This window comes from Phoenix dactylifera, chromosome 12 (genome assembly GCF_051530095.1).
Source record: "Phoenix dactylifera cultivar Ajwa chromosome 12, Ajwa_hap1_PhDact_Kaust_v1.1, whole genome shotgun sequence".
Taxonomy (NCBI): Eukaryota; Viridiplantae; Streptophyta; class Magnoliopsida; order Arecales; family Arecaceae; genus Phoenix; species Phoenix dactylifera.
The window spans coordinates 2847847-2862826 of NC_143201.1; the positions used below are offsets into that span (position 1 = coordinate 2847847).

Genomic DNA, 14980 nt, shown 5'->3' on the forward strand with positions numbered 1-14980 from the left:
AAAAAACCTAAAAGTTATGCAGTGTCAAAATCGTCAGTAGCTTAAGACAAATCTTTGAACACCTTAAATACTGAACAACTAAAATGAATGGACATGCGGCGTTCGCATCTTCAGACGATAGTTCTTAGAGAACAGACATATCCTGTATCTATCACACAAAGAAATCTGGAGAGATCCATCGATCTCATGCTGTGACTGCAAGGATTGATCATGATTCCTAAAGATCGGATTGCTTGCTTTGCTGGTACTTTTTAAGTTTCGAAGAAGTGCATGTTGAAGCTTTTGAAGTTGATGAGATAAATAAAATGAACAGTCCCTGTACATTCACAACATACTAGCAGGATTTATTGGAACTCCATCTGATCATTATAGCAGAAGCAAGACAAATATTAACTGATGAAAGTAATTCTCTTTACTCGTATACTGTAGGAAACATATGTTATTTCAAACAAATATATGCAAACAAAAGGACAGTGTTTGCTTATTCAAACCATTACAAGAAAACCAATCCAAATATCAGATATCAAGTAGTTCGCATGCGGTTGCCTAGTTGCTGTTGCCCATCGAGAATTGGGCCTGGAGCCAATCTACTGTCTTCTTGTCCAACTGAAAGGCCTTGGCAAGAAGATCATCGGAGATGGGTGGATTCGCTCCAAATACTGCATTGGGTACGAGGATCACACCAGGGTTCTGGCTGCTGAGACCAGAAATGGCGACGGCACTGGTCTTTCCTTTGTTGAATTGAAAGTGGATCAGACCTTGAGGAAATACAAACACATCGCCTTTGTTAAGAACCTTAGTGAAGAGCTGGTTGTTAGATGCGACGAAGCCGACGTAGAGTGTTCCTTCCAACAGCGTAAGGAGCTCAGTAGCCCGTGGGTGGGTGTGAGGAGGGAGGAAACCGTAGGGTGCAAAGTCTAGACGAGCTACCGAGATGCCAAGGGTGTTGAGCCCAGGAATTTGGGTGGCATCGAGCAGAGTCACATTAGACCCAAGTTTGTTTCCTGTGTTGCCGGGCTTGTCAAGTCCAGAGAAGAAGAAATCTTCGGCTTTGGCCATCTTCGGGTCCTTGCAGACAAAGCCATTCACAAACACTGCACAAATATAAAAACGATAAGCACTCGGACAATATATATAGAAGCTGATCGGTGCAGGTTGGTTAGAAAGGCCCTCCTCGGTGAACCATAGGTTATGCATGCATAATTACAAATTTCACAACGCATAAAATTGTTGATGAGCAGGAGTACCATTTGATCCAGGATCAGCGACGCAGAAGTCCTGCAGTTGGCTAGGATCAGAAGCAAGGGCATGAGATGAGGCCAGAGCAAGGATTGCAAGGAGGAGGAAGCGGGCAGCCATCGCTTATCTCTTTCTAGCTAGCAGAAGAATGGAGAAGGGATATCGGACAAGGTGTTGTGGAAGGAGTTGATATATATAGAGGGAGATTGGGTTGATAAGGCTTGATTTAGTCATGGGACTTAACTGAAAAGAAGAAGAGTAAACGATGTTAGGTGAATTAATTGCATGCCATGGTTTTCCAATGTTTCCCCAAGTGTTTGCTATTGGCCAAGTAAATCTTTTAGAAGTCTCCCTGATGACATATGGGTAGAAAGTTACGACTGGAAGGTAATAGCGTCGAGCGAACCATCCACACACAGATCATGGTTTCTCTTATTCTATATTATTATATATAATTTCTGATGCGGTCTTCTTTCAACAAATATCCTTGGAGTTGTTGGAGAATACGATGACGGCGCCTTTCGAGAAATCACCTGTCAACTTATCGTGTCATACAACCGCGCGACAACGACACCTTGCTTTTTACCGGAAGAATATTCTATTATACTGAAGCGTTCATTTCATTCAAAAACAACATGAAGCGTTGAACACCGCTGAGACTTTCGGATCCCTAGATAATTTATAAACGTATACATAGATAAATAGATAGTTAGATCGATAGAGATGTAGATAGATCAATTCATAGATGGATAGATAGATGTTAATATAGATAAAAATAGATATAGACATAGATATATATAATATACATACATACATACAGGGCGGCCCAATACATTTGGAAGCCGAAGGCGAATCCAATAAATGAGATCTTTTTTTTTAATAATAAATTTTTTTAATAAGTATAAAATATTTAAAAAAATGATATGAAGATAGATAGCTATCAAGTATACTATTTCAACAAAGATACATGAATTTAACAAAGATAGGCAAGAAGCCGTTTTAATTTAATATAATTCTTAAATGGAAGCACCGAAATATAATTACCTAAAAGAAGGGCATGAAACTGATTTAATAGCTGAGATAATGCTTAAGAGAAAGTAGGGGCATTATGGGAAATTCACTCCATCTAATTAATAAAAGTCCCATCCCACCATCTCCCCTTCAAGTGAGTACCCAAGCAGCAACTGCAACATCACAGCACAGCAGCCACTCAACCCCCTCCCTCATTTTCTCTCTCTACCTGTGAGATACTGGGCTGAAGCCGGCAGCTACACCCCTCTTGGAAGGGGCATAACAGGGGATCGCAGACACGATCCCCTCCGACTTCTCCGGGCACAGGGATGCCGCGGGCACTCCGCGGCTGCACCGCGGTGGTTTCGCGTCCACCCCACGGCCGCACGAGTGGCCGCTGATTTCGCCCCACCGCCGCGATTTTCGCAGCGGAGAGCCGTTGATATGGGATGATAATACCCCCGTTCTTCCTTTTCCAAAGAACACCTCTGAGCCCTCCTCCCTCTCATCCGTCTCCTCCTCTTCCTCTCCCTTCTTTTTCTCCTCCCTCTCCTCTTGCTTCCCAAGGGGCCGGCATGTCGCCCGATCAATCGCCATTACCCATACGCCTTCCCGTGTTTTGAAGATTCACATCACCTCGGTTCCGAGCGCCGCCGCCGCCGCTTGACCGTCGGATCGAGCCTCCCGCAGCCGAGATCTTCCTCCCACTGCCTCTGCCACCGCTGGTAAGCTTCTTCTGCTCTTCGATCTCAACCTTAACCATGCTATTTTCCTCCCTTTGCTTTGGCCCCAACCGAGATCACTCGGTTTTCCTCCGATGCCGGGCACCGCAGCGGCCGCCGGCCGCCACTGCAGCCGGCTGGCCATCGACAGCCCCTGGCCACCTAGGTCGGCCACCCTGCCGCCTTCCTCCTCTTCCGGTCTCCCTCTCAGTTTCCTGTTCGTGGGCGGGGTTTGGGGAAGGAGGCGGCCTATCACGGGCCAAACGGAGCCCGTTGGGCCCTGTCCATTACAGGCCCAACTTGGGCCAAGTCCAGCTCGGTTAGGTCTAGTTGGGCCATACCCTATATGGGCCCAACTTGGGCCTATTTGAAATCCGAATCCGAATTTGAAAATCCAAAACCCGAAACTCAGTTCAGACTAGCAACCCGAAACCCAATTCAGACTAGAAACCCGAAACCCGAACCCGTGTGGCCAATAAATAGAATTTTGCAGTGAAGCCCTAGATAGTATATTATTTCACAAAAGAGCCTTCTACAATTTATGTTTGTTCCCTATAAGAAAGATTATTAAATAAGGGTCCCCAAATATATTTGATTGGTCCCTCCACTAAAGTTTTATTATAGAACAGTATCCTATAATTAAGTGTTAGTCCCTGCAATGAATTGTGTTGCATAAATAATCCATTAGAGACCAACTTTGGAGGCCCTATTGGGCCAAGTTTATGCGGGCCCGATGGGCCGTGTCTGATGTGTATCGGGCCATGCCCATTATGGTTCAACCCTGGGCCCTGTTGGGCCGTGTCCAATAATATTAAATTTGGTTTTGCTTAGCTCTGAAATTAACAAAGAAATTAATTAAACAGGTGTATCTAACGTGTTTGCCTGAAGTGGGATTTAAAGCAAAAAGAGGTAAGTAACTTAATGCTTCAAAGTATATTTTTCAAATTATTTAGTAAAATAACTATTAGTGGATTAAATTTCAAAATATGATTTGTATTTAGTAAAATGGGTCTGGCATGTCTAAATTTCATATGAAAATTTTGTTATATGCTCTGAAATCCGTAAACTATGACTGGATAATTTATGAAATCTATTATATATATATGCATTCTCACCATGGCTATGATCTATTCTGTTCTGTTCTGGCCCCGCCAATGGGGATTATATGTTGGACCTGTCGACTTGTAATCTGTGAGGAACCGGTTTTGACACCGCGCCACCGGTGATTAGAATAGTGGTTTCTGGACACCGTTGCCATCGGTGACTAACAATAGTGGTTTCTTGCACTCTGTGCAACCCATGCCACTGGGTTACGTGGCCATAGCCTATTATGTTGAGATTCTGGTACCAGAGTTTTTGGAAAAATGATAATAAGTTTTGAAAACAGTAAAACGATGTTATTTATAATTTATTACAGTCATTATCCTGTATTTTGATCTGATATGCTCTAACCCCATTTTGGGATATTTTGTTGCTTACTGGGCTAGTGTAGCTCATTATTTTATTTTCTCTATTTTTCAGATCCAGAGGCTTGATCGTACGGGATTGGGGAGTGCGTTAGAATTTCCGATGATTTCTTCAGTTATTGGCATTTTAGTTAGATTAGTTTGGACATTTAAATTATGTTGGCATATGCTATTTTGAAATTTTGTAAGACTGCTTTTGACCAACTTAAATAATTATGTCATCTTTAAACATATGTGATTGCTTTGATATGATCTGCTGCCTTGCACGCCTTTGCGGCCCGCCATGCGGGCGTGCGGCGTCTGTCGTGCCTCGGGCTCGGGGCGTGACACTACTACCCAAGAGGGGAGAAGAAACCGAGAGGAGAAAATTAAAAGAATCTCCACCCTCCAAGAAGTCCATTTCCAATCCCCCTTTCTTCATGATGGCCCATCTGGATCAGAAGTAATGTAAGGGAAGGAAAACCATAAAGGACAAACTGAAAAAGTATTTTTCAGTGTTAATGAGGGCGGCGGCGGGAACAATAATGGTAACGAAGGAAACAATAACACTGGTGGTGGCGACGGTGGTAGAGAAAATAGAACAGTGGTATCCTTAATGGTGGTAACAGATGAGTTTATTATTTTTCAAAAATAGTGAGAATGAGAGTTTCTTAATTTTATTTTTCTAGAAATAATAGTGATAAAATGTTTTGGATGGGCGGCCATCTGCCACGCGCCTGGCTCGTAAATTGGGTTGGAGTGTGGCAGATGGCCACGGGGTAGATATACCTATATGGATAGAGGAGGGATGAGGGACATGGTTTAGGAGAAGGTTGGACCTTTGAATTGAAGAACTCGTGCTTCCACACCAGAGTAAGGTTGGCTAAAGTTTGCTTTGTTTTCTTTTATAAACTATATAAACAAATGGTTGCCGCCTTTGACGCTTACAATAGCTGGGCCAGCTCAATGAATATGGTCAGTCTCTGTTTTCATCATGACTGAGTCCAGCCAAAGTTACTATAATTTATCAACTTATTTAACTTTTGGCATTCCATATAATCAATAGTATTTCAATTTATAACAATATTATAACTACAAACAGCTTTTTACGTTTTAGAAGTCATTAAGATCCTTTGAGGCAGCTATGTTTTAATACACTTTGGAATACGATCTAAACAAGCCACTCTACTCCACTATGTATCATCAATGTATTGGTGCCTCATGTTAGTTGATACTGTAGATCTATAGTATGTAATTTCTTAGCTATGGAGGCTTCTTTCTGTGTGGGTTGCATCCAAGAAACAACGCATTACCTTGATATTTCTTCAGAAAAGAAACTAGAAAAAAAAAATGCGTTTTTTAATTAGAAGGAGACTTGCAACGAAGTTTTTAGCGCACTCTCTAGAAAAAAATAATTACCTTGGGTGTCATGAAGGAAAAGCATGACTCCTTGAACTGATTGATTGAGCTTTCATTGAGAAGAAATTGATAAGCCATGTAAGATAACATACATGGAGGCTTATTTATGCCAATTTGCGCAGTTTGATAGCACTGTACATGCTTTTCAGCCATGTATATTCAAAGTTTCAGCAACATCTGGGAGAGGCAGAGATACACCTGCTTCTAAATAATAACTGGAGACTCAAAACAATTACACAGAACATGTAATTAACTAAAACCAATTGCACTGCATTCACAGATAGTAGATAATTAACTCAAAGCCCAAATGATCAAAGATTTAAATTTTAAGTGAGAAAAAAACTAGAAGTTAAGCAGAGTCAAAACTATGAGTTGTTCAAGAGAAATTTCAGAACATCTATGCTACAGAACAACTGAAAATGAAAGGACAAGCAGCGTTTACATCTTTATATGATAGCACTTACAGAATAGATTTATCCTGTATCTGTCACACAAAGAAATCCGAAAAGATCCATCTATAATATTTCGTCCTCATGCTCTGAGTCTCTGACTGTGACGAGTGATCATGATTCCAAGAGAACAGAGCGCTTGCTTTTTTGGTATTTTTTGAGGTTTGAAGAAGTGCATGGTGAAGATTTCGAAGTTAATAAGACAACTAAAATGAACAGTCCCAGCACTTTCGTAACAAACTCAAGGGATTCAATGGCAGTCCATCCTGATCACTACACGGGAAAGCAAAAAAAGAAATAATGGTGAAAGTAATTCTCTTTTTTAGTATAATATGGCAAACATATCCAAAGTGAAACAAGTACATGAAAACGGGGAGATCATGTTTGCTTATTCAAAGGAACTAGTCCAAAGGACATAACAAGTAGTTCGTGAGCAGTATTCTAGTTGTTGTTGTCCATCCAGAATTGAGCCTGGAGCCAATCCACAGTCTTTTTGTCCAGTTGAAAGGCCTTGGCAAGAACGTCATCAGAGATGGGTGGCTTCGCTCCAAAGACCGCATTGGCTATGGTGATCACACCAGGGTTCTGGCTGCTCAGAGCAGCAATGGCAACGGCACCGGTCTTGCCGTTGTTGAATTGGAAGTGGATGAGACCTTGAGGAAATACGAACACATCACCCTCGTGAAGGACCTTGGTGAAGAGCTGGTTGGGGTTGGAAGTGACGAAGCCGACGTAGAGCGTGCCTTCTAGCACCGTGAGGATCTCGGTTCCCCTTGGATGGGTGTGAGGAGGGTTGACACCGTAGGGTGCAAAGTCTAGGCGAGCAAGCGAGATGCCAAGGGTGTTGAGCCCAGGAATTTGGTTCACATTGACTTGAGTCACATTAGACCCAAGCTTGTTTCCCGTGTCACGGGGCTTGTCAAGTCCCCAGAAGAAGAAATCTTCGGCTTTGGCCATCTTCGGGTCCTTGCAGACGAACCCATTCACAAACACTGCAACAATTATAAAAACGATGAGCACTTGGACAAGATATATGGAAGCTCGTCAGTGCAGGTTGGTTCGTTCTCGATGAACCGTAGCTTATGCATGCATGCATGATTACAAATGTCACAACTCATGAAATTAAATGTTGATCAGGAGGAGTACCATCTGATTCACGATCAGCGACGCAGAAGTCTTGGAGTTGACTTGGATCAGAAGCAATGGCATGAGATGAAGCCAGAGCAAGAAGAGCAAGGAAGAGGAAATGGGCACCCATCTATTCTCTCTTTCTAGCTAGCAGAAGGATGGACAAGGGACATGGAGCAAAGTGTTGTGGGAGGAGTTGACATATATAGGGGGAGATTGGCTTGATTTAGTCATCGGACTTCGCTAAAAGGAAGAAGAGTAAACCATGTTAGGTAAGTCGCATGCCATGGTTTTCCAATGTTTCCCCATGTGTTTGCTATTGATCAAGTAAAAGTTTGAGGAAGTCTCCCGATAACATGGACAGAAAATTAGGACGAAGCCGTTCGGAGAGAGGAAATGGAGGGATTATAGTGTCAAGTTAACCATCCAAACATGGATAGTGTTTTTTCTTATCGTACATTATTATATATAATTTCTTATATCAGTGGCAGTCTTCTTTCAATGAATATATTTAGTGTCACGCCCCGAGCCCGAGGCGCGGCAGACGCCGCACGCCCACACGGCGGGCCGCACAGGCGTGCAAGGCAGCAGATCATATCAAAGCAGATACAACTATTCAAAGATGACATAATTATTTAAATTGTTCAAAAGCGAACTTACAAAATTTCAAAATAACATATGCCAACATAATTCAAATGTCCAAACTAAACTAACTAAAATGCCAATAACTGAAGAATCATCCGAAAATCTAACGCACTCCCCAATCCCGTGCGATCAAGCCTCTGGATCTGAAAAATAGAGAAAATAAAATAATGAGCTACACTAGCCTAGTAAGCAACAAAATACCCCAAAGTGGGGTCAGAGCATATCAGATCAAATACAGGATAATAAAATAAATCATAAATAACATTGTTTTACTATTTTCAAAACTTATTATCATTTTTCCAAAAACTCTGATACCAGAATCTCAACATAATAGGCTACGGCCACGTAACCCAGTGGCATGGATTGCACAAGGTGCCAAACACCACTATTATTATGCACCGGTGGTACGGTGTCCAAATACCACTATTATTAAGCACCGGCGGTACGGTGTCCAAATACCACTATTCTAATCACCGGTGGTACGGTGTCCAAATACCACTATTCTAATCACCGGTGGTACGGTGTCGAAACCGGTTCCTCACAGATACAAGTCGACAGGGCCAACGTATAATCCCCATTGGCAGGGCCAGAACAGAACAAAACAGATCATAGCCATGCTGAGAATGCATATATATAAATATAAAAATATATTTCATGGATTTCAGAGCATATAATATGATTTTCAAATAAAATTTAACATTTCTGACCCATTTTACTGAATGCAAAACATATATCAAAACAAAATCAGTTTATTAAATAATTCAGAAATCACATTTGAAGTATTAAGTTACTTACATCTTCTCGCTTGATTCCTACTTCAGGTAGACGGATTAGGATCACCTGTTAAAGTTTAATTAATTTCTTGTTAATTTCAGACTAAGCAAAATTCAAAAATAATATTATTGGACATGGCCCAACAGGGTCCAGAGTTGGCCCATAATGGGCATGGCCCAATAGGGCCCATATCGGACACGGCCCAATGGGCCCGTATAGACTCGGCTAAATAGGGCCCCCAATGTTGGCTTCTAATTGTACCTGTATATAATAAAATTTATTGCAGGGACTAATACTTAATTATAGGGTATTGTTCTATAATAAAACTTGAGTGAGGGGACTAAATAAATATTGTTGGGGACCTTTACGTAATAAGTCTTTCCTATAGGGATCAAATACAAAATACAGAAGATCCTTTTTGTGAAATAATATACTGTCAAGGGCTTATCTGCAAAATTTCATTTAGTGGCCAAATGGGTTCGGGTTTCGGGTTTCGGGTTTGGGTTCGGATTCGGGTTCCGGGCTCTGATCTGAACTGGGTTTCAGTTTCGGAATTTTTTTTTTTTTTTTAACCGGGCCCATGTTGGGCCCACAGTGAACCGGGCCCACAGTGAACCGGGCCCATAGTGAACCGGCCCATGTTGGGCCCTGTTCAGCCCGTAGGGCCATCTTCCTCCCCCAATCCCCCCCACGGCAGGGGATGACCGAGAGGGAGAGCGGAAGAGGAAGGGGGCGGCGGGGTGGCCAGAGGCCACCCCTCGGTCGACGGCCAGCCGGCCGCAGTGGCGGCTGGCGGCCGTTGCGGTGGCCGGGGTCAAGATCCAACCGAGATGGTCTCGGTTCATGAGGCCAAAACAAAGGAAGGGAAGCTTTCTATTTGGCATGGAATCAAGGGCAAAAGAGGAGGGCTTACCGGCGGTGGCAGAGGCAGTGGGATCTCGGTCGAGGCTGCTCAATCCGGCGATCAAGCAGTGGCGACGGCGACGGCGACGCTTTCCGAAAGGGAAGTGGATCCCAAAACAGGGGAGGGCACGGGTGGTGATGGTGGTGGATCCGGCGGCCCGCAAGCCACTTGGGAGGCAAGAGCAGAGGAAGAAGAGGGAGGAGAAGGAGGAGAGGAGGGGGGTTCGGTGGTGCCCTAGGGAAGAAAGGGTGGGGTTTTTATCATCCCCACCATAACGGCCCTCCGCCGCGAAAATTGCGGCGGTCGGGCGAGATCCGCGGCCGTGAATTGGCCGCGGATTGGCTAGGGGGGGCGCCGCGGAATACCCGCGGCGTCCTTGCCCCTTTTGGTCCCCCGGAGGAGCCGGAGAGGATGGCAATCCTCTCCGGTTCCTCCCATATCAGGATCGGGGCTGAAGTCGGCTGGGGCTGCCGACTTCAGCCCCGTATCTCACATTCTCTCCCCCTTAAGAAAATTTCGTCCTCGAAATTTAGCATACCTTAGCTTGCAAAAAGGCCCCGGATATTTTTCTTTCATCTCGTTCTCCAGTTCCCACGTAGCCTCACGTTTTGAGTGATTGCTCCACTGAATCTTAACATAAAGAATTGTGTGCCTCCTCAACATTTGTTCCTTACTATCAACCACACGTACAAGCTGCTTAATTTGCATAGCAGAGAACTCAAGGGAAAGTATAAGTACAACTACCTATGAAGCTAAATTCAGTGTCTCCAGGGATCTAAAATTTTACCCGCTTTTCATGATAGTTAATGGTAGTAAAGCGTGACGCTAACCAGTCCATACCGAGAATTATGTCAAAGTCATACATATCTATAACTATCAAATCAACAGGCAAGTCTCTACCTACTATCTGAACTGGACAAGTCTTGCAGACCTGATTACCAATCCTCCCACTTCCGGTAGGGGTGTTAACATGCAAATCATACTCTAACGGCACACAAGGTAGGTCATATTTTCGCACAAATATCGATGACACAAGGAATGCGTAGCAACAGAATCAAACAGTATATAAGCATAAACATAAGCAACCGGTAGTGTACCTGACACCACAGTATTGGATGCCTGAGCATCCTGCTGAGTCAGTGCGTAAATACGACCCTGTGTGCGCGGTCTCCCCCTGTCCGCTGCTCAGAAGAAGAAGGCTGAGCCGACTGAACCGGAGCAGGATAAGCTTGTACTTGTTGGGTCCCTGTAGCTTGGGGTCTCTGATCTGATTGTGATACTTGTTGATTATAAGGGCACTCCTTTATCCTATGACCCTGTTGTCCACATTTGAAACAAGCGCCGGACAATCGTCTACAGAGTTCTGTCTTATGGGCGCCTCCACATGCTTCACATTTAGGCTTCTCTTGTTGGATAGTCTCGCCATAAGATCCCTGCTTTTCTGATTGCCCAGACCTATTACGAGATTTTGCTGTCCTGCTAGAATTCTGTCCACTATGAGTATCATCATCTCTGCTCCTCTTCTTTTGTATTCTATCTTTTGAATCTTGTGTTTCTTTCCAGACAATTTCCATATTCTTGGCCCTATCTACCAAGTCATCATAGTTTGTTGAGTGCACTGCGGCCAAACCCCGACGTAAGTGAGGCTTCAATCCTTCTTCAAATCTCCTTATCCGGGACTCTACATCTATGACGAGGGTGGGAGCAAACCGAGCTAACCTGTCAAACTCTGCCTCATACTCATCCACGGTCATAGTTCCTTGAGACAGATTTAGAAATTCCCTCTCTAGCTCCCTAAGGCGACTTGAAGGGAAATACTTGGAGTAGAAGGCTGTGCGGAATCTCTGCCAGGTAAGTGCCTCCTGCTCGGGTGCCAATGTGCGCTCCACAGACATCCACTAATGATGAGCTCGGTCCTGAAGCATATAGGTGGCAAATCTGACCTTCTCTTCATCGGTGCACTCCATTGCCCTGAAGGCTTTCTCCATTTCATTTATCCAAGCTTCGGCCTCTTGAGGACTAGTGGTGCCCTTAAAAGCCGAAGGAGCCATTCTTTTGAATTCTGCTATACTCCTTCTTTGCTCAGGAGGAGCAACATCCTGTTGGACTGGTTGCTGAGGTTGTTGCCTCTGTTGGCGTACTAACCCGACGACCTCCTCGATCAGTTCGAGTACCCGAGTTTGATTTCCGGCGGCGGCTTCTGGAGTTGATTGACCCTGGGGCCCTGAGTTATGCGATGCCTCGCCCGCTTGGTTAGTGGGGGCTCTTCCCCGAGAGCCCCTAACCATCCGATTTAAGCTACGGACACGGCGAGGCGGCATTCTGATTCAGTAAAAATGTAAATGTTATAAAATCATCTAAACAGAATAATACATAATAGTTAACAAAACAAATGAACATTATCTTCTTATCTAGTTCCTACCCATCTCTCAACCTTTCTGACGAATTCTAAAGATCCTAAAACTTAAGCTCCATCTGACTATTTCAAAAACAATCCCTAAGAATCTGAAACCTGAGCTCTGATACCACCTAATCTGTCACGCCCCGAGCCCGAGGCGCGGCAGACGCCGCACGCCCACACGGCGGGCCGCACAGGCGTGCAAGGCAGCAGATCATATCAAAGCAGATACAGCTATTCAAAGATGACATAATTATTTAAATTGTTCAAAAGCGAACTTACAAAATTTCAAAATAACATATGCCAACATAATTCAAATGTCCAAACTAAACTAACTAAAATGCCAATAACTGAAGAATCATCCGAAAATCTAACGCACTCCCCAATCCCGTGCGATCAAGCCTCTGGATCTGAAAAATAGAGAAAATAAAATAATGAGCTACACTAGCCCAGTAAGCAACAAAATACCCCAAAGTGGGGTCAGAGCATATCAGATCAAATACAGGATAATAAAATAAATCATAAATAACATTGTTTTACTATTTTCAAAACTTATTATCATTTTTCCAAAAACTCTGATACCAGAATCTCAACATAATAGGCTACGGCCACGTAACCCAGTGGCATGGGTTGCACAAGGTGCCAAACACCACTATTATTATGCACCGGTGGTACGGTGTCCAAATACCACTATTATTAAGCACCGGCGGTACGGTGTCCAAATACCACTATTCTAATCACCGGTGGTACGGTGTCCAAATACCACTATTCTAATCACCGGTGGTACGGTGTCGAAACCGGTTCCTCACAGATACAAGTCGACAGGGCCAACGTATAATCCCCATTGGCAGGGCCAGAACAGAACAAAACAGATCATAGCCATGCTGAGAATGCATATATATAAATATAAAAATATATTTCATGGATTTCAGAGCATATAATATGATTTTCAAATAAAATTTAACATTTCTGACCCATTTTACTGAATGCAAAACATATATCAAAACAAAATCAGTTTATTAAATAATTCAGAAATCACATTTGAAGTATTAAGTTACTTACATCTTCTCGCTTGATTCCTACTTCAGGTAGACGGATTAGGATCACCTGTTAAAGTTTAATTAATTTCTTGTTAATTTCAGACTAAGCAAAATTCAAAAATAATATTATTGGACATGGCCCAACAGGGTCCAGAGTTGGCCCATAATGGGCATGGCCCAATAGGGCCCATATCGGACACGGCCCATGGGCCCGTATAGACTCGGCTAAATAGGGCCCCCAATGTTGGCTTCTAATTGTACCTGTATATAATAAAATTTATTGCAGGGACTAATACTTAATTATAGGGTATTGTTCTATAATAAAACTTGAGTGAGGGGACTAAATAAATATTGTTGGGGACCTTTACGTAATAAGTCTTTCCTATAGGGATCAAATACAAAATACAGAAGATCCTTTTTGTGAAATAATATACTGTCAAGGGCTTATCTGCAAAATTTCATTTAGTGGCCAAATGGGTTCGGGTTTCGGGTTTCGGGTTTGGGTTCGGATTCGGGTTCCGGGCTCAGATCTGAACTGGGTTTCAGTTTCGGAATTTTTTTTTTTTTTTTAACCGGGCCCATGTTGGGCCCACAGTGAACCGGGCCCACAGTGAACCGGGCCCATAGTGAACCGGCCCATGTTGGGCCCTGTTCGGCCCGTAGGGCCATCTTCCTCCCCCAATCCCCCCCACGGCAGGGGATGACCGAGAGGGAGAGCGGAAGAGGAAGGGGGCGGCGGGGTGGCCAGAGGCCACCCCTCGGTCGACGGCCAGCCGGCCGCAGTGGCGGCTGGCGGCCGTTGCGGTGGCCGGGGTCAAGATCCAACCGAGATGGTCTCGGTTCATGAGGCCAAAACAAAGGAAGGGAAGCTTTCTATTTGGCATGGAATCAAGGGCAAAAGAGGAGGGCTTACCGGCGGTGGCAGAGGCAGTGGGATCTCGGTCGAGGCTGCTCAATCCGGCGATCAAGCAGTGGCGACGGCGACGGCGACGCTTTCCGAAAGGGAAGTGGATCCCAAAACAGGGGAGGGCACGGGTGGTGATGGTGGTGGATCCGGCGGCCCGCAAGCCACTTGGGAGGCAAGAGCAGAGGAAGAAGAGGGAGGAGAAGGAGGAGAGGAGGGGGGTTCGGTGGTGCCCTAGGGAAGAAAGGGTGGGGTTTTTATCATCCCCACCATAACGGCCCTCCGCCGCGAAAATCGCGGCGGTCGGGCGAGATCCGCGGCCGTGAATTGGCCGCGGATTGGCTAGGGGGGGCGCCGCGGAATACCCGCGGCGTCCTTGCCCCTTTTGGTCCCCCGGAGGAGCCGGAGAGGATGGCAATCCTCTCCGGTTCCTCCCATATCAGGATCGGGGCTGAAGTCGGCTGGGGCTCCCGACTTCAGCCCCGTATCTCACACTTAGGGTATACGTTTAGTTCGTGTTCACAATCAAAATCGAAGTTGAAATTATAATCAGAATGGATAAGAATAGAAATAGGTCATATATTTTATACGTTTGGTTCGTGATTTAAATCGAAATTAGAATAAAATTTAAATACTAGATAAGAGTCTGAATTGTATTTTTGGAGATTGAGGCATTCTCATTGTTTTTTGAAATCAGAATTAAAATGAGACCTCGCCAACCAAATAGTTAGAATGGAAGTCTTTCATTAATATTTTTCCGACAAGGGTTTTGATCACATCTCAACAAAAAATCACCAGTCAGCTTCTTATGTCATGCAATTGCATTTTTTGCAAATGTCTAACGATGTGATTTAGGAAGGCCATCGATTTCTCAAGGAGCAGTTGAAGCCACCTAACTAGTT

At 44.2% G+C, this 14980-nt stretch overlaps 2 protein-coding genes and 1 long non-coding RNA gene across 5 annotated transcripts; all 3 read right to left on the reverse strand.

Moving 5' to 3' along the window:
- Positions 1 to 394: 394 nt before the first annotated feature.
- Positions 395 to 1397, reverse strand: LOC149751509 (putative germin-like protein 2-1). Its single transcript, XM_089926709.1, has 2 exons — positions 1248 to 1397; positions 395 to 1094 (listed from the first exon to the last, which is right to left on the reverse strand). The coding sequence occupies exons 1-2, from the start codon at positions 1357 to 1359 to the stop codon at positions 547 to 549; spliced, it is 660 nt and encodes a 219-aa protein (XP_089782835.1). The 5' UTR covers positions 1360 to 1397; the 3' UTR covers positions 395 to 546.
- Positions 1398 to 6586: 5189 nt separating this feature from the next.
- On the reverse strand, positions 6587 to 7601 carry LOC120111840 (putative germin-like protein 2-1). Its single transcript, XM_039129760.3, has 2 exons — positions 7432 to 7601; positions 6587 to 7277 (listed from the first exon to the last, which is right to left on the reverse strand). Exons 1-2 carry the CDS (start codon positions 7541 to 7543, stop codon positions 6727 to 6729), a joined length of 663 nt encoding a protein of 220 aa, XP_038985688.3. The 5' UTR covers positions 7544 to 7601; the 3' UTR covers positions 6587 to 6726.
- Positions 7602 to 7933: 332 nt separating this feature from the next.
- LOC148714333 (uncharacterized) lies at positions 7934 to 14539 on the reverse strand. Of its 3 annotated transcripts, XR_016398064.1 has the most exons (4): positions 14088 to 14539; positions 13197 to 13241; positions 10834 to 12058; positions 7934 to 8201 (listed from the first exon to the last, which is right to left on the reverse strand). It is a non-coding gene; the product is annotated as an uncharacterized LOC148714333 (long non-coding RNA). The 3 variants fall into 3 exon arrangements; XR_016398062.1 differs by having other exon boundaries at positions 13197 to 14539; XR_016398063.1 differs by lacking the exons at positions 7934 to 8201; positions 10834 to 12058 and adding an exon at positions 12084 to 12544.
- Between the last annotated feature and the right edge of the window lie 441 nt (positions 14540 to 14980).

Excerpts from the sequence above, each read along its gene's own strand:
- LOC120111840 (XM_039129760.3), bottom strand. The coding sequence starts at position 7,543 with ATGGGTGCCCATTTCCTCTTCCTTGCTCTTCTTGCTCTGGCTTCATCT. Across the intron at positions 7,278-7,431 it reads CGCTGATCGTGAATCAGATG|TGTTTGTGAATGGGTTCGTC; the intron begins GTACTCCTCCTG and ends TAATTGTTGCAG.
- LOC149751509 (XM_089926709.1), bottom strand. The coding sequence starts at position 1,359 with ATGGCTGCCCGCTTCCTCCTCCTTGCAATCCTTGCTCTGGCCTCATCT. Across the intron at positions 1,095-1,247 it reads CGCTGATCCTGGATCAAATG|TGTTTGTGAATGGCTTTGTC; the intron begins GTACTCCTGCTC and ends ATATTTGTGCAG.